General features: G+C 43.7%; 1 protein-coding gene across 1 annotated transcript in view; it reads right to left on the bottom strand.

Moving 5' to 3' along the window:
• The window catches only part of CALN1 (calneuron 1), a 195,536-nt gene that overhangs the window by 124,814 nt on the left and 44,676 nt on the right, over positions 1-26,046 (bottom strand). Inside the window, exon 3 of the mRNA XM_030185817.1 lies at positions 11,357-11,469. Within this exon, the coding sequence (XP_030041677.1) occupies positions 11,357-11,469 (113 nt within the window). The remainder of the gene's footprint in view (positions 1-11,356; positions 11,470-26,046) is intronic.

Genomic DNA, 26,046 nt, shown 5'->3' with positions numbered 1-26,046 from the left:
GCATACTAATCACGGGGCTCTTTCATTTTTAAACTTTTTTTCAGAGGGAGCGGAGAATAAGGTGGAAGCATTATTCAGCTAGCGCATTTGCATTAGCACAGGTTAACTGGATAATGCAGATTTAACACGGAAGACCTTAAGTTGGGTGGTTTTCATTCTCCTTGAAAGTGGATTCCCCTGATCCACCTTTTGTGAAATGTGGGCCCCTGTTGGGAACATGCTATTTGATGATACCTCCATCCAATTCCTTTTATGTGAAATGCCTTAAAATCTAAGTACTTGCATATTATTATATTCTGGTTTGATTAAATTTTAAAATATTATGAGTGTGTGTGTTTACGCTGTGGAATTTTGAGTTTTGAAATGGAGTTTTTTGACCTATGTTGGTTTTTGTTTAGCTTGATGTCCATAAAATGCTGTATAATTCAATGAAGTCTTTTTCTCCGTAAAAAAAATTTCTATTTTGGGCATCTGACTGTTAATTTTCTTCAATATAGATGGGGTTGTGTTATTGCTTATTGCTTTATCTTTTCTGTCCCCATATTTATTTTTATTTTTCATCGATTCCTTTTATTTCCTCATACTGAATCAGGTTTTGCAGCAAGGGGCTGTTTTCTCTCTTTGCCCTCATTGTCTGCAATATTCATGTAAAAAACATTTCTTTCTGACCCAAGCAAGCAGCCAGACAAGCCCATAATCATAAGGGCATGTACAGGTCACAGGTTGTCATGGAACAGTAGATACTGTACCAATGATAGCAAATTTCAAACGCAGTGAATGCCATATTAAGTGGTAGCTCACTAGGCTGTGAACTCGAATGACTGCTTAGCAATCTCCGGGGTAAACAAGAACACTGAAAAACAAGATGCAGGTCCACATTGCTGGATCCAGGTGCATCAGCCCATGTGAGTAGCATCCCTTCTGCAGAACTCAGGAATATGCCTGTAAGAAATAACTACCCTCAGCAAACAGTACAGATGGTAAGACATAACTACCCCTCAGCAAACAGTACAGATGGATAGGCTGAGTGCATACAGATGACTGACTGTTAAATCAATAAAAACATTAACAACTCCAGGCCTTGTGGACCTCACAAGATAGGCCTGGTTACCATGGGGAACAAAATGTGGCAATTAAACTGGTACTTAGACCAAAACACATCTTGTTCAGGTTTATTGTGGCTCTCCTCAAAGCCAGAATGACCTAAGCCCACTGTGTGAAACTCTGAAATTAGGCGTCTCTCACCAACTACAAATCTTCACTTCCAACGCAATTGTGACCTATTTAAGGTTATGAAGGATTTGTAAGGCAGCCTGTAGGAATTTTCAAACTTTCCTCAGATATTTTAAAAGCTGTAAGAATTTTAACAGACATAGGGGTTGTGTTACAAAGGAGCACCAAAAAGTGGCCTGCAGTAGTGTGGGCACGTGTATTGGACGTGCGCTGGCCATTTCTCCACTGCATCTGGAAAAAAGGGGGAGGTTTGGGGCCAGGAAATGGACGTGCGGCAAAATGAAAACCAGTGCGCATCTTTTTATGGCCTGAGCCCTTAAAGCCACCCATTGACACAGCGGTAAGGGCTCAAGTGTTACCCATGTGGTAACCATCCAGCACACGCCAACTGCCGATTATCACCAGGAACACCCCGTGCAGTGGATCGCCACTGCGCACCCCCCCCCCCAGGTGCAGCGGTATCCGTCCCCCCAGAGTGCAGCATGACACCCCCCCTGGCGCAATGACACCCCCCTCCCTGGCGCATCAAGCCCCCCCCTCCCTGGAGCAATGACACCCTCCTCCCCGGCGCATCAAGCCCCCCCCTCCCCGGCGCATTCTTGGCTGCTGGAGGGTGCAGAGAGCAGCCGCACGCCTGTCGGTTCCACTGGCTCCCTGCTCCCTCTGCCCCGGAACAGGAAGTAACCTGTTCCGGGGCAGAGGGAGCAGGGAACCAACGGAGCCGACAGGCACGCAGCTGCTCTCTGCACCCCTCAAGCACCGTGCACCCGGGGTGGACCGCCCCCACCGCCCCGCCCTTGCTATGCCGCTGCCCCCGTGGTAGAAAATTATTTTCCATCACAGATTTTTGGCGCACACCAAACTCGGAATTACTGCAAGGCGCACGTGCTATCCGGGCAGTAATGCCTATTTGACACATGCTGCATGCACGTAGGTCCTTGCATGCCTGTAAAAGGGTCCCATAGACTTTAATGTCTAGTGAAATGTTATTAAATTATCCAATTTCCTATTATCATTGTATCTTGTATCTAAGAAGCCTGGACTGCTTTCACTTCATTAGCATTACGTAGCTCTTCAGTTTTTTGAGTTTGGGTAGCAATCAAGGACTCTTTAGCCTAAATTTTTAGCATATTTTCTGAAAACTTTGCAAAGGGCAAACCTGATGCATTGTGGGGATGCCCATCTAGTCAACTTTAAGGCCATCACACTAATACACAGTAATACACAAGATCATCCATGGAGTATCACCAAGTTACATGGTCAATCTATTAGATCTTCCATCCAGAAACAGGTCACCATCTTCACGGACATACCTTAACCTGCACCTTCCCAATTGCAAACGACTAAAGTATAAAACACATCATGCATCGAACTTCCTCTACCTAGGATCCCAACTCTGGAATGCTCTACCCAGATACATTCGATCAACTAGTGAATACCTTCCCTTTAGGAAACTATTGAAAACCCATCTATTCAAACAGATTTACCCAAATGACTTGACCTACCATAAGCAAACATAAGCAACCCATCCATTTACCGGTTCATCTAATCATTAACAACAATGGCTCAGAAATTACCTCCTACCAATCTTCTTACCCTCCATGCTCTTCCCCTACCTCTTCTTCATCACTTCACTTCCTTGCCTATCCCTATCCTTTCTCTCATACCACTTTTATCCCATTTACCCTTGTTCATTTGTCCTACCACATACCTCCTTTGTTGATTCAGATACTACAGATTGTATTCTCTTGTTACTGTGTAAGCTGCATTGAGCCTGCGATGAGCAGGAAAGCGCGGGATACAAATGTAATAAATAAATAAATAGTCCAGACAGAATTCAAGGTTACTGTAGATGGTTTCAACAAGGCTAGAATAGTATTCTGTGCCTCATAGATAAGAGTAACCTCTTCACCCAGAATCCATCTGCCATGTTTCTCTTACATCCCCCCAGGCTGTCTTCCAGGTTGCATGTATAGCTAGATCTTCCAGCACCAGCTCCCCTGTCTTTGCTCTACCTCCTGATCCTCCCATAGCTATTTGCAGAGTTGGTCCCTCACTATAATCCTGGACCATAGAAAATTGAACAGAGCCCTGCGGGCTGTGCGAGATATCACCCTCTAGGCTGAAGTCCTTCCTCAAAGACATATCTGTCTGGCAATCACTGAATATATCCTAAATGTAAGATCTGCCAAGTTTCCCGCATTCAACAGGAGACTCCCACTTTTGCAAGTCATCTCCCGCACTCCCGCTGGGGAGCCAAGTTCTCCTGCTCAGAAGCCACCCCCTCCATCAGTAACAGGAGTTGCTTGCAATAATAAGCTGTCATCTGCTGTCTTAAGAGGTGAAATATCTCATAGCTTTTATCACGAGACTGGTCCCGTAGCAGCAGGAGGTGGCATTTTATTAAGGTGTCTCCTGCTGCCCAAGTGGGAGGCGCCTTGTTGATGCTGGGACTTGAGGTCTGTCAGGGAGTGGAGCTAGGAGGTGGAGTGATCAGGGCTAGCGGCATGGCTGGACAGAGTGGGGCACGGATAGGGGTGCATTTAAAAAATCTCCCTCTAAAAGATCAGGTCCCCTTGGCAGCTCTGGAATGAAGAGAATTAAGACCTCAGGGGAAAATCAGGTACATGGCGGAAGGGAGAAGTTCCCACATCTTGCTCTTCTGTTCAGGAATTTAGGAAAATAGAAAAGAAGCAAATTATCATCAATAACCTTAAGCAGTCAACAAAGGTTAATTTCAGAGTTATTCATTTAAATTTAGGGTTGCATATTCAGCAGTCTTACCTAAACAGATAGAGGGCTACTGAATACCTGTTAAAGATAATCATGTAAGTCATCCATTTATCTCCGTGTGATGACCATCTTTCTGAATATTACATAAGTACATAAGTATTGCCATACTGGGATAGACCAAAGGTCCATCAAGCCCAGCATCCTGTTTCCAACAGTGGCCAATCCAGGTCACAAATACCTGGCAAGATCCCAAAAAAGCTCAGTACATTTTATGCTGCTTATCTCAGAAATAAGCATTTGGATTTCCTCAAGTCCATTTTAATAATGGTCTATGGACTTTACATTTAGGAAGCCGTCCAAACCTTTTATAAACGCCACTAAGCTAACCGCCTTTACCACCTTCTCTGGCAATGAATTCCATAGTTTAATTACACATTGAGTGAAGAAAAATGTTCTCCAATTCATTTTAAATTTACTACTTAGGAGTAGCCTAGTGGTTAGTGGAGTGGACTTTGATCCTGGAGAACTGAGTTCAATTCCCACTACAGCTCCTTGTGACTCTGGGCAAGTCACTTAACCCTCTAATGCCCCTGGTACAAAATAAGTACCTGAATATATGTAAACCGCTTTGAATGTAGTTACAAAAAACCTCAGAAAGGCGGTATATCAAGTCCCATTTCCCTTTCCCTTTCATTGAATGCCCCCTAGACCCTGTACAGTACTGTAAATATGTACCTGTTTAAGGACTCCAAGATCATACCTGTTTAGTTTGCTAAGTTTAAAATAGAAATTTCCCATTTACACACACCATGCAAATGGCTTGTGAAGCTCAAACTGTGTTCCGTCTGTTCATGACATCAATAGACAATCTGTTGGTTGTTGTCAGACAACATCCTAAGCAATGGAAATCAGAGCTTGCTTCACCAGCTCTTTTCATACTGCAAAAGCTAACAACATAAAAGAAAGCAGTTAAATAGGGGTGCTAAGACACTAGAACTACAAGCAGGGCTGGCGTTAGACAAACTGGGACCCATGACAGAAATTAAGGAGTGGCATCTTTCAATAGCAGGTGCTCTGAAGCTCTGCCTTAGTAACATTATTCAACTTTCCCAAGGGGACCCCTTCTGGTACTGGGGCTCTGGGTGAGTTTCCTGCTTGTCCTCTCTCTCTCTCTCTCCTCTAAAATTAGCCCTGTCTGCAAGTGACAAAACACACAGGTAAGTCACTGCAAAGGTCTCATTTTGACAAACTGGCAAAGAGCAATTTAGAATTTACATATCTTTACGTTATAATGAAAATAAGATCTGTATAGTCATCAGAACATAAGAAAAAACATGCTGAGTGAAACCAAGGTCCATCAAGCCAAGCATCCTGCCTCTGTTAGTGGACAACAGCAGACCCCAAAAAGTAAATATATTTCCCATAGTTCATTTCCAGGGATGAAAAATGGCTGACCCAAGTCAACCTAGCTAATCAATTTTATGAACGTTTCCTCCAGGAACTTATCCAAATCCTCTTTTGAATCCTGCTACTTTGGTCACCTTGACTACATCCTCCATTAACAGATTTCACAACTTAATTATGCGTTGCGTTTTTTTTTTAAACACGTTCTACAATTTGTTTTTGATTTGCTGATTAGTTTCATGGAATGTCCTCATTTTTGTGTTGTCGGGTTAAACAACTGTTCTCTTCTTATCTGTTCCATCCCGCTCATAATTCTATAAAACTTCCATCATATCCCCTCTCAGTTGTCTTTTCTCCAAGCTGAAGAGCCTTAACCTGTTTATTTTTTCTTCCAAAGGGAAGCGTTCCAATCCCAACACCTTCTTTTGAACCTTTTCTAGTTGCATAGAATTTTTTTTTGGCGATGGGGGATCAGAACTGCTCAGTCCTCAAAGTGCACCAGGGAGCCTATACAGAGACTTAATGATATTCCCAGTTTTGTTTTCCATCCCTTTTTGAATAATCCAGTGCCTTTTTTGAGGGGGTACTGAGTATCGCCCCCTTTCCATTGTCTGCTACAATTGATCCATGATCCCCAAGTTTTAATGAAAGAGCTCAGGCTCTATAAACCAATTCTGCCTTGTCATACATTCTGTGACTGGTTGCAGGGGGCCTGGCTATTGTGGAGTGGGTTCCTCAGTGATCACCCCATCCCTGAAAGGTGGTCTGGCATTTGAATACCGGCACCTTTTTCGCTAGAACAAAATGCACTGGAGTATTCCCTAACATTCTATTTGCTTTTTTTAGCAGCCCTGGCACTTGGGCTGAAAATTTCAACATATTATCCACAGTCCGCCTGATATTCAAAGCAATTAAGCAGGCAAGAGGGGCTCCTGCCCCGCTTAAATTGCTTGGAGCCGCCCAACCTCCGATATTCAGCAGCACTAAACTGGGAAGTGCTGCTGAATATCCTCTCTCACCACCCATGTGGATGTCAGGGAAGGTACAGGGAGGAGCTGGCGATTATGCAGGTGCTATCAATTAGAGAAAGGGGAGACATTCATAGAAATGAAAAAATATATACCGATGTTCCTCAACAAATCATGCAATATGGAAAAGGGAACAAAAGATGATGTTATATAGAAACAAGAAAAAACAAAAGCAAAGAAAAAGAGGAGAAAAGGGACCGGCGGCAACAGGCTATTAGGTCTCCTATAACGCTAAGGTATTTCAAACCCTTGAGCCTACTGTGTGACATCAATCACTTGCCAAACCGGACCCAAAACCTCTATGAAAATGCAAAATTAAATTCCTTTATTGACACATATTCTAAATTAACTTCTTAACTGCAAAATGCATTACTTTATCAACACATTTTCTAAATTTACTTCTAAAAAACAAAAATTGTATAGCATTTACTTAATGTGAAATGCTACCAAATCCGTATGCAGGTGCTGGCAATACTCAGTACTGGGACTCCACATAGCCAACCAGGCCAAGTTATGACAGCTGAAAGGCTGTTCTGACTTGATCAGGTTAACTATGCAGGTCCCAGCACTGAATACTGAATGATTTTTTTTCTAACCCCCCCCCCCCCCCGAGCCCCTTTCACCCTCTGAAGCAGCCCCCCTCTTTCCAGGCAGTCTCCCAGCCCATGACATTGACAATCCAGCACCGAATGATTTTCCATCCCCCTCCCTGAGCCCCTCTCACCCCCCCCCCCACCCCCGAAGCAGCCCCCTCCTTCTAAGAAGCTTCTGTCAGAACAAAATAACTCAACCCTCAAATAGCTTTGTAGCAATAGGGTGAATATGTAATCGCCATTGATCCAAATGCTCCATCCAGATTCATTCCCACAGTTTGCACTGGATTAGAACTTCTATGTTTTGCATAAGTCATTAGTAAAGTTAGTTGGAGAGATCCTTATCAATCTCTGAGTGTTTGTGGAGAAATGGAAAATGTGTACCTTGGCCTTGAAGGGAAATCCAGAGAGAACTGACCCCCTTGAAGAAGAATATGTATTACTGAATGAACTGGGAGAAAATGGGTGTTCAGTGGGCCCTTGGGGATAAGAACCACCAAATGGACTGTCCCAAGACAAGGTACCCCTTGCAGATATTTTGGAGGTTACCATACGTTTCACTGGATCAACAAAAATATTTTTATACTATAAGGATTGCCAAGTTGGAGGAAGGGGTCAGTGATCTCTCCCCACCACCACTTCAAAGTGTTCCAGTCTTACTGTCACACCAGTACTGGATGTAATTAAACCCTTCACCAACCTGGAGTGAAAGAGACAGAAGCATCTGCAAAGAGAAGGACAGATAACATGTTTCAGAAGGAGAGAAGGAGAATTTATTGACCTGTATCTCCTCTTTGGCAGCATTTATAGGATAAAAATATTTTTGTTGGTCCAGTGAAAAGTATCATACGCTCCAAAATATCAAATTTTAACTTGAAAAAGTTAAACTATTTGCTATATGAATGCTCTGCCGCGTTGTCTATTATGATGTACCCTTTGCTTGCTGTTGACATTATATTATATTACTGTTACATGAATGTTCTACTTGCTATTTTAATGTGTACATTACTGTGGGGCTCATTTTGGAAAGAGAAAAACGTCTAAAAAGTGGCATAAAGCAGCATTTGGACAATTTTCTCACTCACTCTTTTGTAATTAGTAAATTGGACTTCTGTAAATTGGAGGAGTAGCCTAGTGGTTAGCGCAGTGGACTTTGATCCTGGGGAACTGAGTTCAATTCCCCCTGCAGCTCCTTGTGACTCTGGGCAAGTCACTTAACCTTCTATTGCCCCTGGTACAAAATAAGTACCTGAATATATGTAAACCACTTTGAATGTAGTTGCAAAAACCTCAGAAAGGCAATATATCAAGTCCCATTTCCCTTTCCCCTTTCCCTACTCAGTGGTTCTCGTATTTCGGACATCCATCATATGGCAGTTAAGGTTCTCACTAACCCCTCTCCTACGCTAGGAGCACTGGCTCCCCATCGCCCATTGCATCACATATTCTGACTCTTACCCACAAGATTCGTATTTCTGATCAATTACTGTACCTCTCTTGACTTTTTTATTCCTTATGTTCCCTCTCGCTGTCTTTGATCCTCCCAACAAAGTTTCCTTCCAACCCCTTCCTTTCAGTCGATCTGACTGGATACCATCCGTTCTAGGATCTTTAGTGTTACCGCCCTAACTCTCTGGAACTCCCTCCCTCTTCCTCTTCAGTTAGAGCCTTCTCATGCATCCTTTAAAGCAGACCTGAAAATATTCTTCTTTACCTTTTCCATCTAAATTTGCTTTGACACCATTCCATTCTCCTTGTACTAGGCCTTTGTGCCCTCTAGAATCAGCAGTCGACACCAGTAGTCTGTTTAATTACTTCAATTTCCCCTCCCTTGCAGTTATGTGTTCCCTCCTCCCCCTCCTTCTTTCTCTATCTCTTTCCTGTCATGAGTTGTAGTTCTTTTCCTTCTAAGTTTTATTACATTGTAAACCGCTCAGATGGTATTTCCCAGGGCGGTATATCAAACTCAAAATAAACTTGGAAACTTGTCTCATGTGCTAATGGCCATTAATAAAGAGAGAGGAAAAATCGGCCATTTTACCCCAGTGGTAAAAATGGCTTTAGTGCACAAGAATGACCTACATAAGCACATGCTAAGGCCATTTTTTTTACCACAGTTTGTGTAGTGCTTTATTAAATTAGATGATTGGATTTACTGTGATATTCTTTATTTTGTACTATTCCAGTTTGGGGGGATCTGATGATTTTATGCCTTTATAAAATATGCACCTTTTTGGACCTCACACAGAGCATCCTGGAATAAATCAAGTCCAAAAGGGGAAGTTTTATAACAGGTCACCTATATGAAATGTCTAATAAGCAGTTTGTTTTTTTCTAGCATAAAAGGTTCCGATACTCAAATGCCAGGCCACCCTTCAGGGGTGGGGTGATCACTGAGGGACTCACCCCACAATAGCCAGGCCCCCTGCAACCAGCACAGAATCTATGACATGGCAAAATTGGTGTGTAGAGCCTGAGCTCTTTCATTAAAACTTGGGGACCATGAGTCAATTTTAGTAGACAATAGAAAAGGTGCCAGTACTCAGTACCCCCAAGTACCCCCTCAAAAAAAGCCCTGCTAATAAGGCTCCTATTTTATAAAAAGCAACAAAGGTGCCTTATGTATCTTCATGAAATAGGCTCCGACATTGACCTCCAGTCAAAAATTCTCAAACAAAAATTTTTACTGGCTCCAAAATTAATGTTGTCTTTTTCTCACACATCTAGAACAGGCAGAAAAGAGTCTGAATCAAGAGAGAGATTCTTGATATAATGCCACGTTCCACCCAGCCCATCTTGGTAAATCCTCATTGAATTCTATTAAGGGATGCCCATTCATTAATATACACTCAGTTCATTTGGGTGCTTACCGCAGTTTAAAATGCCTTACCATGGAGCATGCTCAGACATCCCTCTGTAATTCTGGCATCTGAGTGCGCTTCCCACACACTAAAAATTTCGAGCACTGGGATTGGCTCGGGGGTGGAGAGTAAGCGTGTTCTGCACTAATTGGTTGGCACAGCTTTATCGCTGCACACTAACCGATTAGCGAGTGGTTAGCGCGTAAGCTCTTACCACCTGCAAAATAGGTAGAGGTAAGGGCTCATGCATTAATGGGAAAATTAGCACATGCCGTGTTTCGGTGCTACCGCACCTGCATCAGGGGTCAGTGACGTTCACACTGAAGGTGTGCGTGAGCTCTATATTGTTTGACATCGGGAGGAATATATTATAGACAACCTTGGAAATCACCAGTTGTTTGAATATTTGTCTGTAGCAGCCTTTGCGTCATTGACCCCTGATGCAGGTGAGGTAGCACCGAAACACGGCCCGTGTCGGGTCTTTCTTCAATCAAGTTCACTATTAAAGGAATTTTTTTTAATGAACAAACTGTGTCCCTTCTGTTTTTAAAGGCCCTTTGTGCTCTTTTTTTGCTTGGACTTTTTTCGTACTTAGTTCCCTCTCTTTGTTACACTGAAATTAGCACATGGCCATTATCGGGGAAAAAAAAAGGAAAAAGCTGCCTTTTACTGGCCTCAGCATGCGGAAAAGACCTACACTGGGGCTTATCACAGCCCACTTTTTAGTTCCGCTTAGTAAAAGGGCCCCTTAGGGGTCCATTTACTAAGGTGCGCTGAAAAATGGCTTGCAGTAGTGTAGGCGCGGGTTTTGGGCGCACGCCAATCCATTTTTCAGCGCGCCTGTAAAAAAGCCCTTTCCAAAATTTTGATTTTTCCGCATGCCCATTTTGGGTCTGAGACCTTACCGCTAGCCGTTGACCTTAGCGGTAAAGTCGCACGCGGTAATGACCTACATGCACCAAATGCCACTTGCTGCGGGTAGCTGACGTGCGCCAGAAAATAAGAAATATTTTCCAGGCACATGTAGCGGACATGTGCCAAAAATGAAATTACCGCAAGGGCCATGCGGTAACCGTGCAGTAACTCCATTTTGGCGCAAGTTGGACACATGTAGATGCTTACGCAGCTTAGTAAAAGAGCCCCTTAGCGTGTGCTAACCCAGTTTAAAGTATATTGTGAGAAAGAATTTTATTAGCACACAGTATGAAATAAACTAAAGAAAATCCGAGAAAAAAAAGCCCAAAACAAACCAAAAATTAAAAATTAGGGCTATGCATGGCAAACATTAACTCTACTATGAGTTCAAAATGACAACTGCTTATTCGTGATTTTATTTTTCCTTTGCAAACATTTTGTTCTTGCCGACAGTAACACTAAAAGCCAAAAGCCTCTATTTTTCCTTTTTCCTAGTTTTGCAATATTTTGACATTTTCATGATATTTTGCTTTATTTTTCTTGTTAAAGATGCATAAATAAATAAATAAATAAGCCAAAAGCCTCTTACCTGCCAAAATATGCTGTCTATCGTGTTTCCAAGAAAATCATCTCGCCCTTCAGTAGACACCAACTTGGGGCCAAGAATTGTCATGAATTCATCAAAGTCAACCTGGCCATCCCCTAAAAAGGGCGGAAGAAAGATATAGTAAGATATATATATAGATAGTATATAGTACAGATATAATAACTGGCAAAGAAGAACTTCTTGACCGATCCATTCTGTCCATTTGCCACCCCCCCCCCCACCCCCACCCCACCCCCCCCTCCAATTAGTACAGATTCTATTCAGTCTTTGCTAATCTTGCTGCCTTGCTCTTATCGGGTATTGGTCCCACTCATGCTTGAATTCTGTCACTCTTTCATCAGATATATAAGTACACAAGTGTTGCCATACTGGGACAGACCGAAGGTCCATCAAGCCCAGTATCCTATTTCCAACAGTGGCAAATCCAGGTCACGAGTACCTGGCAAGATTCAAAATAGTACAATACATTTTATGCTATTTATCATAGAAATAAGCATTGGATTTTCCCCAAGTCCATTTTAATAATGGCTTATGGACTTTTCCTTTAGGAAGCCATCCAAACCTTTTTTTAAACCCAGCTAAGCTAACTGCAATCTTATAATCTTATTGTATTTTTTTAATTTTTGTTACATTTGTACCCCACGCTTTCCCACTCATAGCAGGTTCAATGCGGCTTACATATTATATACAGGTACTTATTTGTACCTGGGGCAATGGAGGGTTAAGTGAGTTGCCCAGAGTCACAAGGAACTGCCTGTGCCTGTAGTGGGAATCGAACGCAGTTCCCCAGGACCAAAGTCCACCATGCTAACCACTAGGCCACTCCTCCACAAGGTCATACTTAATAGAGGCAGTTTTAAAACTGGGCGTCTCCATTTAGGCTCCACAAGGGCAGGTAGTAGGAGCGTATTCTGTAATGGAAGCTAGTGTCACCTAGGAGTCCTTTGACTAAGCTGCAGTAAAAAGTGTCCTGCGTTAGTGTGGGTGGGTGTTTTTGGTGCACGATGGGCCATTTTGTACTGTGGTTGGGAAGAAAGGCTTTTTTTCAACGGAGGCAGTAAATGGCCTTGCACTAAAATTAAAACTAGTGCTCAGCTATTTACTGCCTGAGCCCTTACCGCCAACCACTGACCTAGCAGTAATGGCTCACATGTAGTACTCATGCAGCGTGCGCCAAAGTGGCCACGCTGTCACTTACTGTCAGGAATGCACGGCGGTAGAAAATGGAAAAATATTTTCTACAGCGGGGAACAGCCCTCTTCTCTGGGGATGAAATTAGGGCTGCCTTTCTTTGATTTAAATTTTAATCATGATTAATCGCATGATTAAAGATATGGGGGGGTCCCCTCTGTAGCTCACTATGGCTCTGGGCAAGCCTCTTAACCTTCTATTGCCCAAATTCACAAGGAGCTGCAGTGGTGGTGGTGGTGGGAGGGGGTGCCTACATTTAATTGTGTGACTAATCACAATTACAAATTTTTAATCAAAATGCAGCCCTAAAAAATTAAAGAATTAAAAGTAATGAAAAGATAAGAAATACAAATTAAAGAATCTAAAACAGCATGCAGAATAGCTATAAGCAGTTTTCGCAGCCTACTTCAGAAAGACAAGCCTAGAAGAAATATATTGCTTATAACACAAATAAATTCTGATTTTTCCTGCCAGGAAATATTTCTTATTTCATGGCAAAATGCACATCTAATTGAAGAGGACAAATCTTTCAGCCTTAATGGCACATGCTGATTCTTCTTGCTTGAAGCATCTTTTAGGTTTAATGCCAGGTTACGTCTCAACTTTATTAATCTACCAGTTGGAAACTCTGAGGATTCTGCAAGATCCTATATGATATTACATTATCCTCATTGCAAGAAGGTCAGATATAAAAGATCATTTGCAAGTCGTTGTTCTTATCAAGCAGTACAGATCCATATTAGATAGATAGATAGATAGATAGATAGATAGATAGATAGATAGATAGATAGATAGATAGATAGATAGATAGATAGATAAGTACATAAGCACCGCCATACTGGGAAAGACCAAGGGTCCATCAAGCCCAGCATCCTGTCTCCGACAGCAGCCAATCCAGGCTTCAAAAACCCGGCAACTCCCCCCCCCCCCCCCAAAAAAAAAAAAATTTAATAATGTTCAATGGACTTTTCCCTCAGGAATCTGTCCAAACCCCCTTTAAATTCCATAAGGCCAGCTGCTGTCACTAGATTCTCCGGCAACGAGTTCCAGAGTCTAACTACACGCTGAGTAAAGAAAAACTTTCTCCTATTTGTTTTAAATCTACCATGTTCTAGATAGATAGATAAATTGGAGGACTTAGGGGTTCTTTTTCAAAGGCGCGCTGAAAAATGGCTTGCGGTAGTGTAGGCGTGGGTTTTGGGTGAGCGCAGAAACATTTTTCAGCGCACCTATAAAAAGGCCATTTGGGGGGGGGGGGGCAAAAATGGACGTGCGGCAAAATCAAAATTGCCGCGTGTCCATTTTGGGTCTGAGACCTTACGGCCAGCCATAGACCTAGTGGTAAAGAATTTGGGCGGTAATGACCTACGCGTGTCAGATTCCACTTGGCACGCATCCACTATGCACGTCCGAAAATAAAAACGATTTTTCCAATGCGTGTATTGGCCGCGCACCAAAAATGAAATTACCGCAAGAGCCACGCGGTAGTCGGGCGGTAACTTCATTTCAGCATGTGTTGGGCGCGCGTAGACACTTACGCGGCTTAGTAAAAGGACCCCTTAATTTGTGCCAGAACAGGATGGGACAGTGTTCCAGCACTTCTTGAAGCAAGGAAGTGATGTCATAGTTCTGATTTTCCTTGCCTACTGGACCTGCTGCATTGCTGGTATTTCCCATCTCTCCCTCTGCCCCTCATATCCACTACTGCTCCGTTTCTTTCTCTCTTCTTCTCCCATACCCCACTCGCCACTAGGTGGCACCCTTACTTCCCTTCCTCCCATTGCCACCTCTGCTGTGCCCACTCTGTCATAATTACACAGCAAAGATGTGCAGGACTATGGCTCTCTGCACACTGCTGCTACTTCAGCTGCCTCCTCTACAAGAGGAATTTATATCAGATGAGGTGGGACCAGCAAAACACAGAGAGTCATGGTCCCCCACATCTCTGCTGTTTAATTACTACAGCAGGCCCAGTGAAGATGGCAATGGGAGGGAGGGAAGAAAAGGTGCAGCATATTGGTGGACAGGGTATGGGACTGAAAGAGAGAGGAAAAATGGGAGCAATACTGGATGTGGGGAGGAAAAGAGAGTGGAATACTGGACAGGAGGACGGAGTCAGTTCTGGGGAGGGAAATTAGAAGAAGGATGGGAGAGAGAGCTGAGGCAATATTGGATGGGAGGGGGAAAGAGACAGATAGACAGAGGAAAAGCTGCTGGAAGAGAGAGAGAAATACTGCATAGGAGGAAGGGGACAGATAGACACAGCAATGTTGGATGACTGGAGTAATACTGCAAGGGGGAGAGAGTCAGGGTAATGGGGGATGGGGGAGAGACAGAAAAGAGAGAAAGAGACAGGGCAATGCTGAATAGTGGTAGGAAGGAGGAGAAGAGAGATGGAGGGGAGCAATCCTGCATGCCAGAAATAGAGACAGACCAACAGGGGCAATGCGGGCAGGAGGGTGTGGGGAGAGAGACAGAAAGAAGCTACTGGACGGTGGGGAGGGTGGAAGAGGGAGAGAGAAGAGATTAGTACCCAAACATCCTTCTGGCTTTTCTTGTCAACTTTTCTACTTGTTTGACTACCTTAAGGTCACCAGATATGATCATTCACAGGTCCCGCTCTTTTTTCATGCACAGAACTACTTTACCCCCTAAACCAGTGGTTCCCTAACCTGATCCTTGAGGCACCCCAGTCAGCTTTTCAGGATATCCACAATGAATATTTCTGAGAGAGATTTGCATGCAGTGGAGGCAGTGCATGCAAATCTCTCTCATGAATATTCATTGTGGATATCCTGAAAACCTGACTATCTGGGATGCCTCCAGGACCAGGTTTGGGAACCACTACTGTACCATTCCCTTGGGTGAAGCCCAAATATATGGCCCTGTATTTCTTAAATCTTAGCTAGATCCCTCCTCACATTATCCACACCTTATTTTGCTTTTAACATCTATTTTAAATCCACTTTAAATTACTTTTTATCTATAGATATAATTTGTATGCATTTTAACTATTTTTAAAGTCCAAATTTGAACTATTATTTATCAAATATCTTCACGCTCGCATAGCAAAATAATTTGTAATCCTTTTTAGATCTGAAACTAAATTGCCTTTACAAAAAGCAATATGTTCCTGTTCGTCATATCATCTGCTACTGTTTATTGAAAGTGATGCAAAAAAAAAACCTAAAAACCATCACGCAGTCAAGTGAGAAAGAAGAGTACTTGAAGAAATGAAAACAAATTAATTTGGCAGCATCTGCCTTTGTATTATTTCAAAACGTTAAATTAACATTTGTAAATCATGTGCTATTGTTATGTTGGTGTGATGCTTTCTTGCTTGATATTTAAAAACCCGTCCTCTTCTATCCCTGCTCTAACATTACAATATTTAGGGGTCCTTTTACTAAGGTACACTGAAAAATGGCCTGCGGTAGTGTAGACGCGTGTTTTGGGCGCGCGCAGAATTATTTTTTAGTGCACCTAAAAAAATGCCCTTTTTTTCCCGAAAATGGATGTGCGGCAAAATTTAAATTACCGCGCATCCATTTTGGGTCTGAGACCTTACCACAAGGCATTGACCTAGCGGTAAGGTCTCACGCGGTAACCGGGCGGTAATGGTCTATGTGCATCAAATTCCACTTGATGTGTGTAACTGCTGCACGTCAGAAAATAAAAAAATATTTTTCAGACGTGCGTAGCAGACATGCGCCAAACTTGAAATTACCGCAAGGGCTATGCGGTAACCGGGTGGTAATTCCAATTTGGCGTACGTTGGGCATGCGTAGGCGCTTACGTGGCTTAGTAAAAGGGCCCCTTAGAGGCCCTTTTACTAAAGCGAGTTAAGATTTACGGTTAACGTGGTTTAACATAGGATCTTCCAACACATTAAGTGCTTGTCTAACATAGCGCGTTTTTAAAATTTTTTACTTTCATTTTTATTTTGCACGTAGTGCACTTAGCAACGTGGTACCTGCCTAAAATTATTACTGCCTCCTATTCTGAATTAACTCTGTGTTGCCAGGTAGTGCACATTAAGGCTCTGTTTACTAAAGTGCACTAACATTTTTAGTGTGTGCTAAAAATTAACAAACACTAACGCTAGAGACACCCATAGGAATAAATGGGTGTCTCTAGCATTAGCATGTGCTAAAAACATTAGCGTGTCTACAGTGTGGTTTATTAAACAAAGTCCTAAGTTTAATTTATTTATTTGTTACATTTATATCCCACATTTTCCCACCTATTTGTAGGCTCAATGTGGCTTACATAGTGCCGGAGAGGCGTTACAGACTCCGGTGTAAACAAATACAAAGTGATGTTGTGGTAAGATAAAGTTCATGTGGCACAGCCACACTAGGGAATCGTACAACGGAAGAGTTGTGTTATGTCCATTACGGTCTTTAGTTTTGTTGTGTTGCAGAGATCAGGCATTTATGTTGGATCGCGTGCATCAAATTCCACTTGAAGTGGAATAATGCGTTACCTGGCTAAACATGTCCACACCCACTCTCTGCCCATACCATGCACCCTCCCCAAAATATTTTTTTGAAAATTCACTAAGGAGTCCTTTTAATAAGCTGCACTAAAAAAAAGTGACTGGCGGTAGTTTTAGCACATCGGTTTCCTGCGCTCCGGTCAATTTTTAGCACAGTTCTAAAATGGCCGAAATTCTATTTCTGTCATTAATGGCCACGCACTAATTTCCACATTAGAAGGCGGTAAGGGCTCATGCGCTACTCATGCAGTAATTGGGCAGCGCGTGGCAATGTGCCCGCAGTGCCCGATAACCACCGGGAATGCCTACTTTCCGCCCCCATGCTAGAAAATAAAAATGATTTTCTAGCACAGGAAATGGCGTGCGGCAAATGTAGAACTACGACACGGTACCTGGGCATGACTGGCAGTACGGCTGTTTTGCCACACACTACCAATGCGGTAGCCCTACTCTGCCTTCGTAAAAGGTTCCCTAAGGGTTCCTTTTACACAGCGGCACTACTGATTAGCAGAATGCTGAATGAGAAAAAACGCCCATTCAATTCCCATTGGGCTTCTTCGCATTCAGCGCATGCTATTTGCTAGTGTTGCTATGTAAAAGGAACCCTAAAATGCAGCTTAGGAAACGCAAACAGGACAAATACTGTGTGGTAGCCGGTTTACTTCACCAGCGTCTTCCATTTTTGTTCCTGTCCAGTCGAAAAGTATTCTGACTGCCAGGGAAGGAGGGGAAAGGGAATGGGACTTGACATACTGCCTTTGTGTGGTTTTTGCAACTACATTCAAGGTGGTTTACGTAGAGGGGCATAATCGAACGGGGACGACCATCTCTAAGGGCGACCATTTCTAAGGACGTCCCGGCGAAGGGGCGGGGAAACTCGTATTATCGAAACAAGATGAGTATCCATCTTTCGTTTCGATAAATACGGTCAGGGATGCCCAAATCTCAACATTTAGGTCGACCAAGATAGTCGACCTTAGAGATGGTCGTCCCCGGTTTTCGGCGATAATGGAAACCGAGGACGCCCATCTCAAAAACAACCAAATCCAAGGCATTTGGTCGTGGGAGGAGCCAGCAATCGTGCACTGGTCTCCCTCACATGCCAGGACACCAACCGGGCACCCTAGGGGGCTCTGCAGTGGACTTCACAAATTCTCCCAGGAACATAGCTCCCTTACCTTGTGTGCTGAGCCCCTCAATCCCCCCCCCAAACCCAATACCCACCACTATACACCACTACCATAGCCCTTACCGGTGAAGGGGGGCACCTAGATGTGGGTACAGTGGGTTTGTGGTGGGTTTTAAAGGGCTCACATTTACAAGTGGAACAGGTGGGGGGGGGATGGGCCTGGGTACGCCTGCCTGAAGTGCACTGCACCCATTAAAACTGCTCCAGGGACCTGCATACTGCTGTCATGGAGCTGGGTATGATATTTGAGGCTGGCAAAGAGGCTGGAAAAAATTTTTTTTAATTTTTTTTGGGGTGGGAGGGGATTGGTGACCACTGGAGGAGTAAGGGGAGGTCATCCCCGATTCCCTCCGGTGGTCATCTGGTCAGTTTGGGTAGCTTTTTGAGGCTTGGTCATGAAAAAAAAATGGACCAAGTAAAGTCGACCAAATGCTCGTCAGGGACGCCCTTCTTTTTTCCATTATCGGCCGAGGATGCCCATCTCTTAAGCACGCCCCAGTCCCGCCTTCGCTACGCCTCCAACACGCCCCCATGAAGTTTGGTCATCCCCGCGACGGACTGCAGTTGAGGACGCCCAAAATCGGCTTTCGATTATGCCAATTTGGGCGACCCTGAGAGAAGGACGCCCATCTCCCGATTTGTGTTGGAAGACGAGCGCCCTTCTCTTTCGAAAATGGCCCTGATAGTATATACAGGTACTTATTTGTAACTGGGGCAATGGAGGTTTGGGTGACTTGCCCAGAATCGCAGGGAGCTGCAGTGGAAATTGAGCCCAGTTTCCCAGGATCAAGGTCCACTGCTCTAGCCACTGGGCTACTCCTCCCCTCCCCCTTTCTATGGGAAATCTGTGTCTGGTCAAAGTGTCCATCTTTCTGTGACCCTCAAATATCTATTGTTATCTCTTCTGAATTGGTTTATTCCCCCCTCCCCCCCCCCCCCCCCCCCCCCCATTCCTGTGCTGGTTCACAGCTATATCTTACGCATAATGATTGTTCATGCAGTCAAAAGCATGCAAAACAAAGTACGTGCCAAGCGCGCTTTCTCAACTCCGCTACTTTCCAGGCATCTTGCTGAAGTCTTAGACAAATTAGGCAGTAAGCCAAGGCAAAGCAAGTCAATCTTCTCTTGCACATAGGAGGTGGATGAAAGTGAGAGCTTTAATTTTCCGTTCCAGTTCTCAACTCAGCTTAATACACATGTCTTTGAAGTCTGACATATGGCAAGATGTCGGGAGCTCGTTCCAACAGTCCCACTTTTTGGGGCAAATACATTCTTTTCATGATAAAAATGCATTTTTACACCACTAATAAGCTTTCTTCCTAATCACGCTTTTTTTCAATTTCAATATATATCCGTAAGCCACCTTATACTGAATGTACCATCCTGTCTCTGTCAATCAGCAAAATCGGGTACTTGATTGCTTATAGCCAGTCATAAATTATAAAGACAGGGTTATCCTGAAAGCACATAAAACAAATTTTCTCCAAAGTAAATCTATCCAAAGCAAATGTGTGTATGCAGAACTTGAAGTATAATATCTATAACATTTAATTATATTCAAAAACATTTTTAAAAATATTTAAGAAGCAGCATATCTCAATGCATTATTCATGTTTTGCAATATTGATTCAACATAATTCAACACCAAATACATATAATTCACTTGTTCATCCAAAAATCTTTAAGCACTAAAGGGTCCTTTTACTAAGCTGTGGTAAAAAGTGGCCTACGGTAGTGTAGGCGCGTGTGTTGGGTGCACGCCGGGCCAGTTTTTACTGCATCCACAAAAAAAATGGATTTTCTTTTTTAATGGGACAGGAAAAGGGCCTGCGATAAAAATAAAACCAGCGCTCGCCCAAAACTGGCCTGAGCCGTTAACGCCACCCATTGATCTACCGGTAAAGGTTCACGCGCTACACGCGCAGTGACTGGTTGATGCGTGCCAAGTGCCACACGTAGGAGGAAATAAATAAATAATTCATCCAGGCGTTATGGGCGCACACCAAATCTGAAATTACTGCCAGGAGGGTGCCCTGGCCTGGCGGTAGTCTCATTTTGGCACGTGCTGCATGTGCATAGAGTCTACCACGGCTTAGTAAAAGGGCCCCCTAAATGAAAAAAAGGGGGAGAAAAGTGAGCTTAAATACCAGGGTAAAGTAATGTTATTCATTCACTACAGCATATGAATGACTACCTTGTCATTATTATCCCTGCCCACAAAAAAAATATGGACTTCCAACTCCAATTTTAGAAGGACAAGGAACATCAGTGTCCAAAATGAAGGATATTGTTATTTATTTATTTATTGCATTTGCATCCCACATTTTCCCACTCATTTGCAGGCTCAATGTGGCTTACATAGCACCGTGCTGGTGATCGCCAGTTCCGGTATGACAAGTACATAGTGATATCGTGGTAGAGATCATGTGTGACAGACACATTATGGAATAGGAAAGGAGAAGAGATATGCTATGTCCAATTCGAGTGTTAGATTCGTTGTGTTGCAGGGTTTAGGCATTTAAGTTGGATCATTCGGATATGCCTTTTTGAGCAGGTAAGTTTTCAGTGACTTCCGGAAGTTTGATAGGTCTTGCGTTGTTTTCACGGCATTTGGTAGTGCGTTTAGAGCTGGGACCTGGTGCATCCAGGTTACCGAAAGGTGTACTGATTCAGCAGCTCTCCATTGGAGGGATTAAAGAAGGTACTTAGGGTCCCTTTTTACTAAAGGGTCGCTGCGCACCAACAGGCTTGCCGCACAGCAATCCGGAACAACCACTGGCCCACCGCACCTGCCGGTGGTAATTCCGCCCCCAGCGCGTGGCATTTCCGGCGCTGCCAGAATTTTGAGGGAAAATTATTGCCGCAGGGGGGTTACCGCTGGGTTAGCATGGAAGACCTTACTGCCACCTCAATGGGTGGCACTAAGTGCTGCCCCCGAAATGGTCGCACGACAATTGCAAGCTTACCACGTGGCCGTTTCTTTTTTCTAACTTTTTACCCGCTGCGGTGAAAGAGGACTCTGTGCGCAGCAAAAACTGGAGCTGCCGCTAGTGCGGGGCCCCTTTTACCACAGATCAGTAAAAGGAGCCCTTAGGCTCTAACCAGGGGCGTATCTGCATGGGGCCACGGGGGCCTGGGCCCCGTAGATTGGGCCCTGGACCCCCCCCTGCCACCGACCCTCTCCACCCCCCTCCTGCCGCCAACCCGCTGTTGCCTATCTTTGCTGGTGGGGGACCCCGTCCCCAACCCCCGCCAACCAAGGTCCTCTCTTCCGTTGCAGCAAAGCTTCCTGTTCTGAGTCTGATGTCCTGCATGTACAACATGCAGGACGTCAGACTCAGAATTTGAAACTGAAGGAAGCTTTGCTGTAATGGAAAAGAGGACCTCGGCTGGCAGGGGTTGGGGTCCCCCGCCAGCTTTGCAACGGAAGGACCTCGGCTGGTGGGGGTTGAGGTCCCCTGCCAGCTTTGCAACGGAAGAACCTCGGCTGGTGGGGGGTTGGGGTCCCCCGCCAGCAAAGGTAGGCGACGGCGGCGGGGGAGGGTTGGCGGCGGGAGGGAGTGGAGAGGGTCGTTGGCGGGGGGTGGTCAAAGTTGGTGGCGGGGGTCCGGCAATGGTGGGGGGGGGTCGGAGGCACCGGGGGGGGGGAGCTAAATGTGCTCCCTCACTCTGGCTCTGGCCCCCCCTCCCACCGAAGTCCACATACGCCTCTGGCTCTAACTATTAAGCAACTGCTCCTCACAGACAGTAATGTGGCCAGTTTATAACATGGAGCTTCCTATGCTGCCACAATGGTGTCCACGTCTCTTGTTCTGCCCTATTCATAGCTTGGACATTCCCATTTATAAAACGGATGTTCACACTGGATGTTACTAGCATATGGACATCCATTTCTCATGTATTTTAGAACAGGCTGTACATCAGCAGACCCTGTTCTAAAATACTAGCATCGCCTGCGATGTGCCGACGTGAATGTGTTTATTCTGAGTTGGGTGTCTTCTAAAATAACATTCTAAATGTTATAAATAGTACACTCTGTGATCTATAAATATATAAGCATTTGTTTTGGATAGCATATAAAATTACACAGAACAGACTGGTAACAAGCAGGGATTAGACTGTCTTTTTGGCAGTACAATTTATTTGCCATGAGATCTCTGATAACTCAGGTTGAGTCCTCTGGCACTCAGAAATTACCAGGACAAAGCACAAGCTCAAGGATGTTCCTTTCAGGTCAGCAGATGAGAGGAGGCTGGACAAGTACAGGAACATGGGTGGACATGTAAAAGTTGGTAACAGAAAACAAACAGAAACGATAGCATACCCAGTAACTCACATGTGAGACCTGTCAAAGGGCTAAGTAGAACGGGAATTCTCAAGTTTAAATAGTTTCAGGAAATCAATCAGACCAAGCCACATCATTAGATGAGACTTGCTATAGCTTAAAAAGGCCAGAGGAAGCATTGGCTTACTCTCCTCTGCCCTTACGGGGAGGGGGGGGGGGGGGCGAGGAATCCTTGCACCAGATTTGGAAGGATACACAGCATAAAACTGATGGAGCTGGCAGGTAGCATAGATATCAGAGAAAGACATTCAGGACCTCTCCCCTGCATCATATCTTTTCTAACAAACTAAGTATTATACCTTACTTCTTGAGTACCAGGAATCAACAATTAATTCGGATTCAGATTCCAAATCCACAGTAACAGGATTCATATGCTGACTTGACCAGTCATACACGGAACATATTCAGGGTATGGAGAAAGTGAGGTAACCTAAGACATTCAGAAACAGGGCCCAGAACATCCTGCACTTCATAGAGATTAATAAACTTGAGGCCAAACTTAAAGAAGGATATCTTAAGTCGAATCATTCTTATGGACACCCACAGCCTGTCTCTTACTTTGTATTTGGGCTATTCATGATGGTGTCTAGTATCAGCTATCCCCTGGCGGTAGATGTACAATGAAATCCATAGACACATGAGACCATAGACATGTGGGTACAGGTAAAGACTGATAAAACCAAGGTGGCACAGAACGAGGGTTTTTCACTTGGGCATAGGTTGCACAAGAAGAAACATATTCTTTGACATCTTCGTGCCTAGCAGGCCACCACACAGATTGATTCATTAAAATGCATTATGTACATCGAGGTGCCCTGATTGTTTGCTGTCACGCGTCTCTGATAAAACAGTCTGGTGCAAGGTTTTAGAAACATGCGGGCAAGTGATAAGAGTGTTACTAAGTGCCGAATCCTGAGCTTGCCGTAGATTAGTAGCAAGTTCAATTGTTAACCCAGTTGCAAACTTAGCCTCAGGTACAATATTTCCCTTGTCTTGAGGTTCAGTGATATCAGTGGTAAACTCCTGGTAAAGGCATTAGCCTTGCCACATTTTGATCCTGGATGGTAAGTTATCAGATTGTGAGCCCTCCTGGGACAGAGAAATATCCACCGTACCTGAATGTAACTCACCTTGAGCTACTACTGAAAATGGTATGAGCAAAATATAAATAAATAAATAAATAAATATTGGATCTAGCAATTTAAAAAAGCCCATGTAGCTTAACAGGGACTTCATTTCTGAGCACATTGTATGTATTCTAGGTTTTTACAGTCAGCGTATACCATCACAGTATGTCGGGCCCCTTCCAGAAGATGTCTGCGTTCCACAAATGGCCATGTAATGGCAAGCAGTTCCCCCCTGTCCTCTGTGTAATAAATAAGCTCTGCTGGACAGACTAGGCTGGAAAATTATGAACGGGTAGAGTTTGGCAGTAAATTTGGTCTCTTTGGGATAGAATTGCTCCTGCCTTTTTTCCAGAAGCATCTGCCTCCACAAAAAAAGGGCATTTGAGGATTAGGGTGACAGAAGTCATGAAATACCTTAACTACACCAGGTATTCAAAGTTGGGCGCTCGCTCCTTTTTAAATGAGGGCAGTAAATGAGTGCATTTATTGTGGAAAATCTCTTAATGAATTGACAGTAATAATTGGCAAATCCAAGAAAACATTGTAGTGTTAGACTCTAAAGTTAGGGTCAGTCCATAATTTACAGATAATTTAGTTGGATCCATTTCCAACCCCTTCTTGGAGAAGATATATTCCAAGAAGGGTATCCGGTAACCTCAAACAGACATTTCTCAATTTTGGTATATAAATTGTCTCTCAGCCTTTGAAGAACATTTTTAACAAATTGCCTACGAAGGGTAAGGAATAGTGAGCCAATGAGGTTATCATCCAGGTATATCACAGCACAGTGGCCCAAAATATCATGGAAAATATCATCAATGAACTCCTTGAAGACAGTGGGAACATTATACAGATATAGTATTTATAATACCCCTCCCTGATGGATCTTGGGGTGATAATATCTGAGAATCTGGCAAAGAAATAGTGTGACAAGGTGGTGGAATAGCCAGAAGGATGCTAGGCTGCAAAGAGAGAGGTATAACCAGCAGAAGAAAGGAGGTGTTTATGCCCCTGTACAAGTCAATGGTGAGGCCCCACCTGGGGTACTGTGTTCAGTTTTGGAGGCCGTATCTTGCTAAAGATGTAAGAAGACTTGAAGCGGTCCAGAGGAAGGCGACAAGAATGATATGGGGCATGCATCATAAGACATATGAGAAGAGACCTGAATATGTATACCCTAGAGGAAAGGAAGGACAGGGGAGATATGATGCAGACGTTTAAATACATGAAAGATATCAATATAGAGACAAATGTTTTCCAGAGAAGAGAAAATGGTAAAACTAGAGGACATGAATTGAGGTTCTGGGGTGGTAGACTCAGGAGTAATGTCAGAAAATTCTTTTTCATGGAGAGGGTGGTTGATGCCTGGAATGCTCTCCCGAGGGAGGTGGTAGAGAAAGAAAACTGTGGCGGAATTCAAAAAGGCATGGGATGAACACAGAGAATCTCTAACTAGAAAATGAATTGTAAAAAACAAAACTTAAAGGGTTGCATATGTGTTTGTGTCCCGCAAATGACAAGAGAAATTCAGATAGGTTGGAGTGGGCTTTGACGGCAACTCCAGTAGTTAGAACATAAGGACAGAGCCGGGCAGACTTCTATGGTCTACGTCCCTGAAACACCAAAGACCATGATCAAGTATATAAAATCATGTTGATTTAATCTTGACTTGATAATAGTGTAAATGGGTGCACCTAAGTTCAGCAGTTAAGAGCGGAACTGACAGTATTCAATGAAGCACATGCTAAAATAATCAGAACACCCAAGGCCCACCAACTCTCTCCTATGTGAACACCCCCTTTGCAGTTACATGCTAGAACAGAACATTTGGCTTAATTCTGATTAAAATGAAGTTTTATAAGCTTCCATAAACTCTAGCTGTCAAATTGTATAGTGTAAGCTTATGTGTATATCTATATCTATCTATCTATCTATCTATCTATCTATCTATCTAGCTATCTATATATATATAAATATATATATACAAAACCACAGGAATGGAACACCGATATCCCACGAGGAGTAACACAGAAAAAACAAGGAGTGGAAACAGAGTCAGGCTCTTCAAGAACAGACCAGAGACACTGGAAAAGGGTGATCAACTTTAATGAACGATGACTCAACAAGGTACCATGTTTCGGCACACGAGGTGCCTTCCTCAGGCATCTTACATAAGTACATAAGTACATAAGTAGTGCCATACTGGGAAAGACCAAAGGTCCATCTAGCCCAGCATCCTGTCACCGACAGTGGCCAATCCAGGTCAAGGGCACCTGGCACGCTCCCCAAACGTAAAAACATTCCAGACAAGTTATACCTAAA

Source organism: Microcaecilia unicolor, chromosome 13 (genome assembly GCF_901765095.1).
Source record: "Microcaecilia unicolor chromosome 13, aMicUni1.1, whole genome shotgun sequence".
NCBI lineage: Eukaryota > Metazoa > Chordata > Amphibia > Gymnophiona > Siphonopidae > Microcaecilia > Microcaecilia unicolor.
This window is presented reverse-complemented; position numbering and strand designations above follow the sequence as displayed.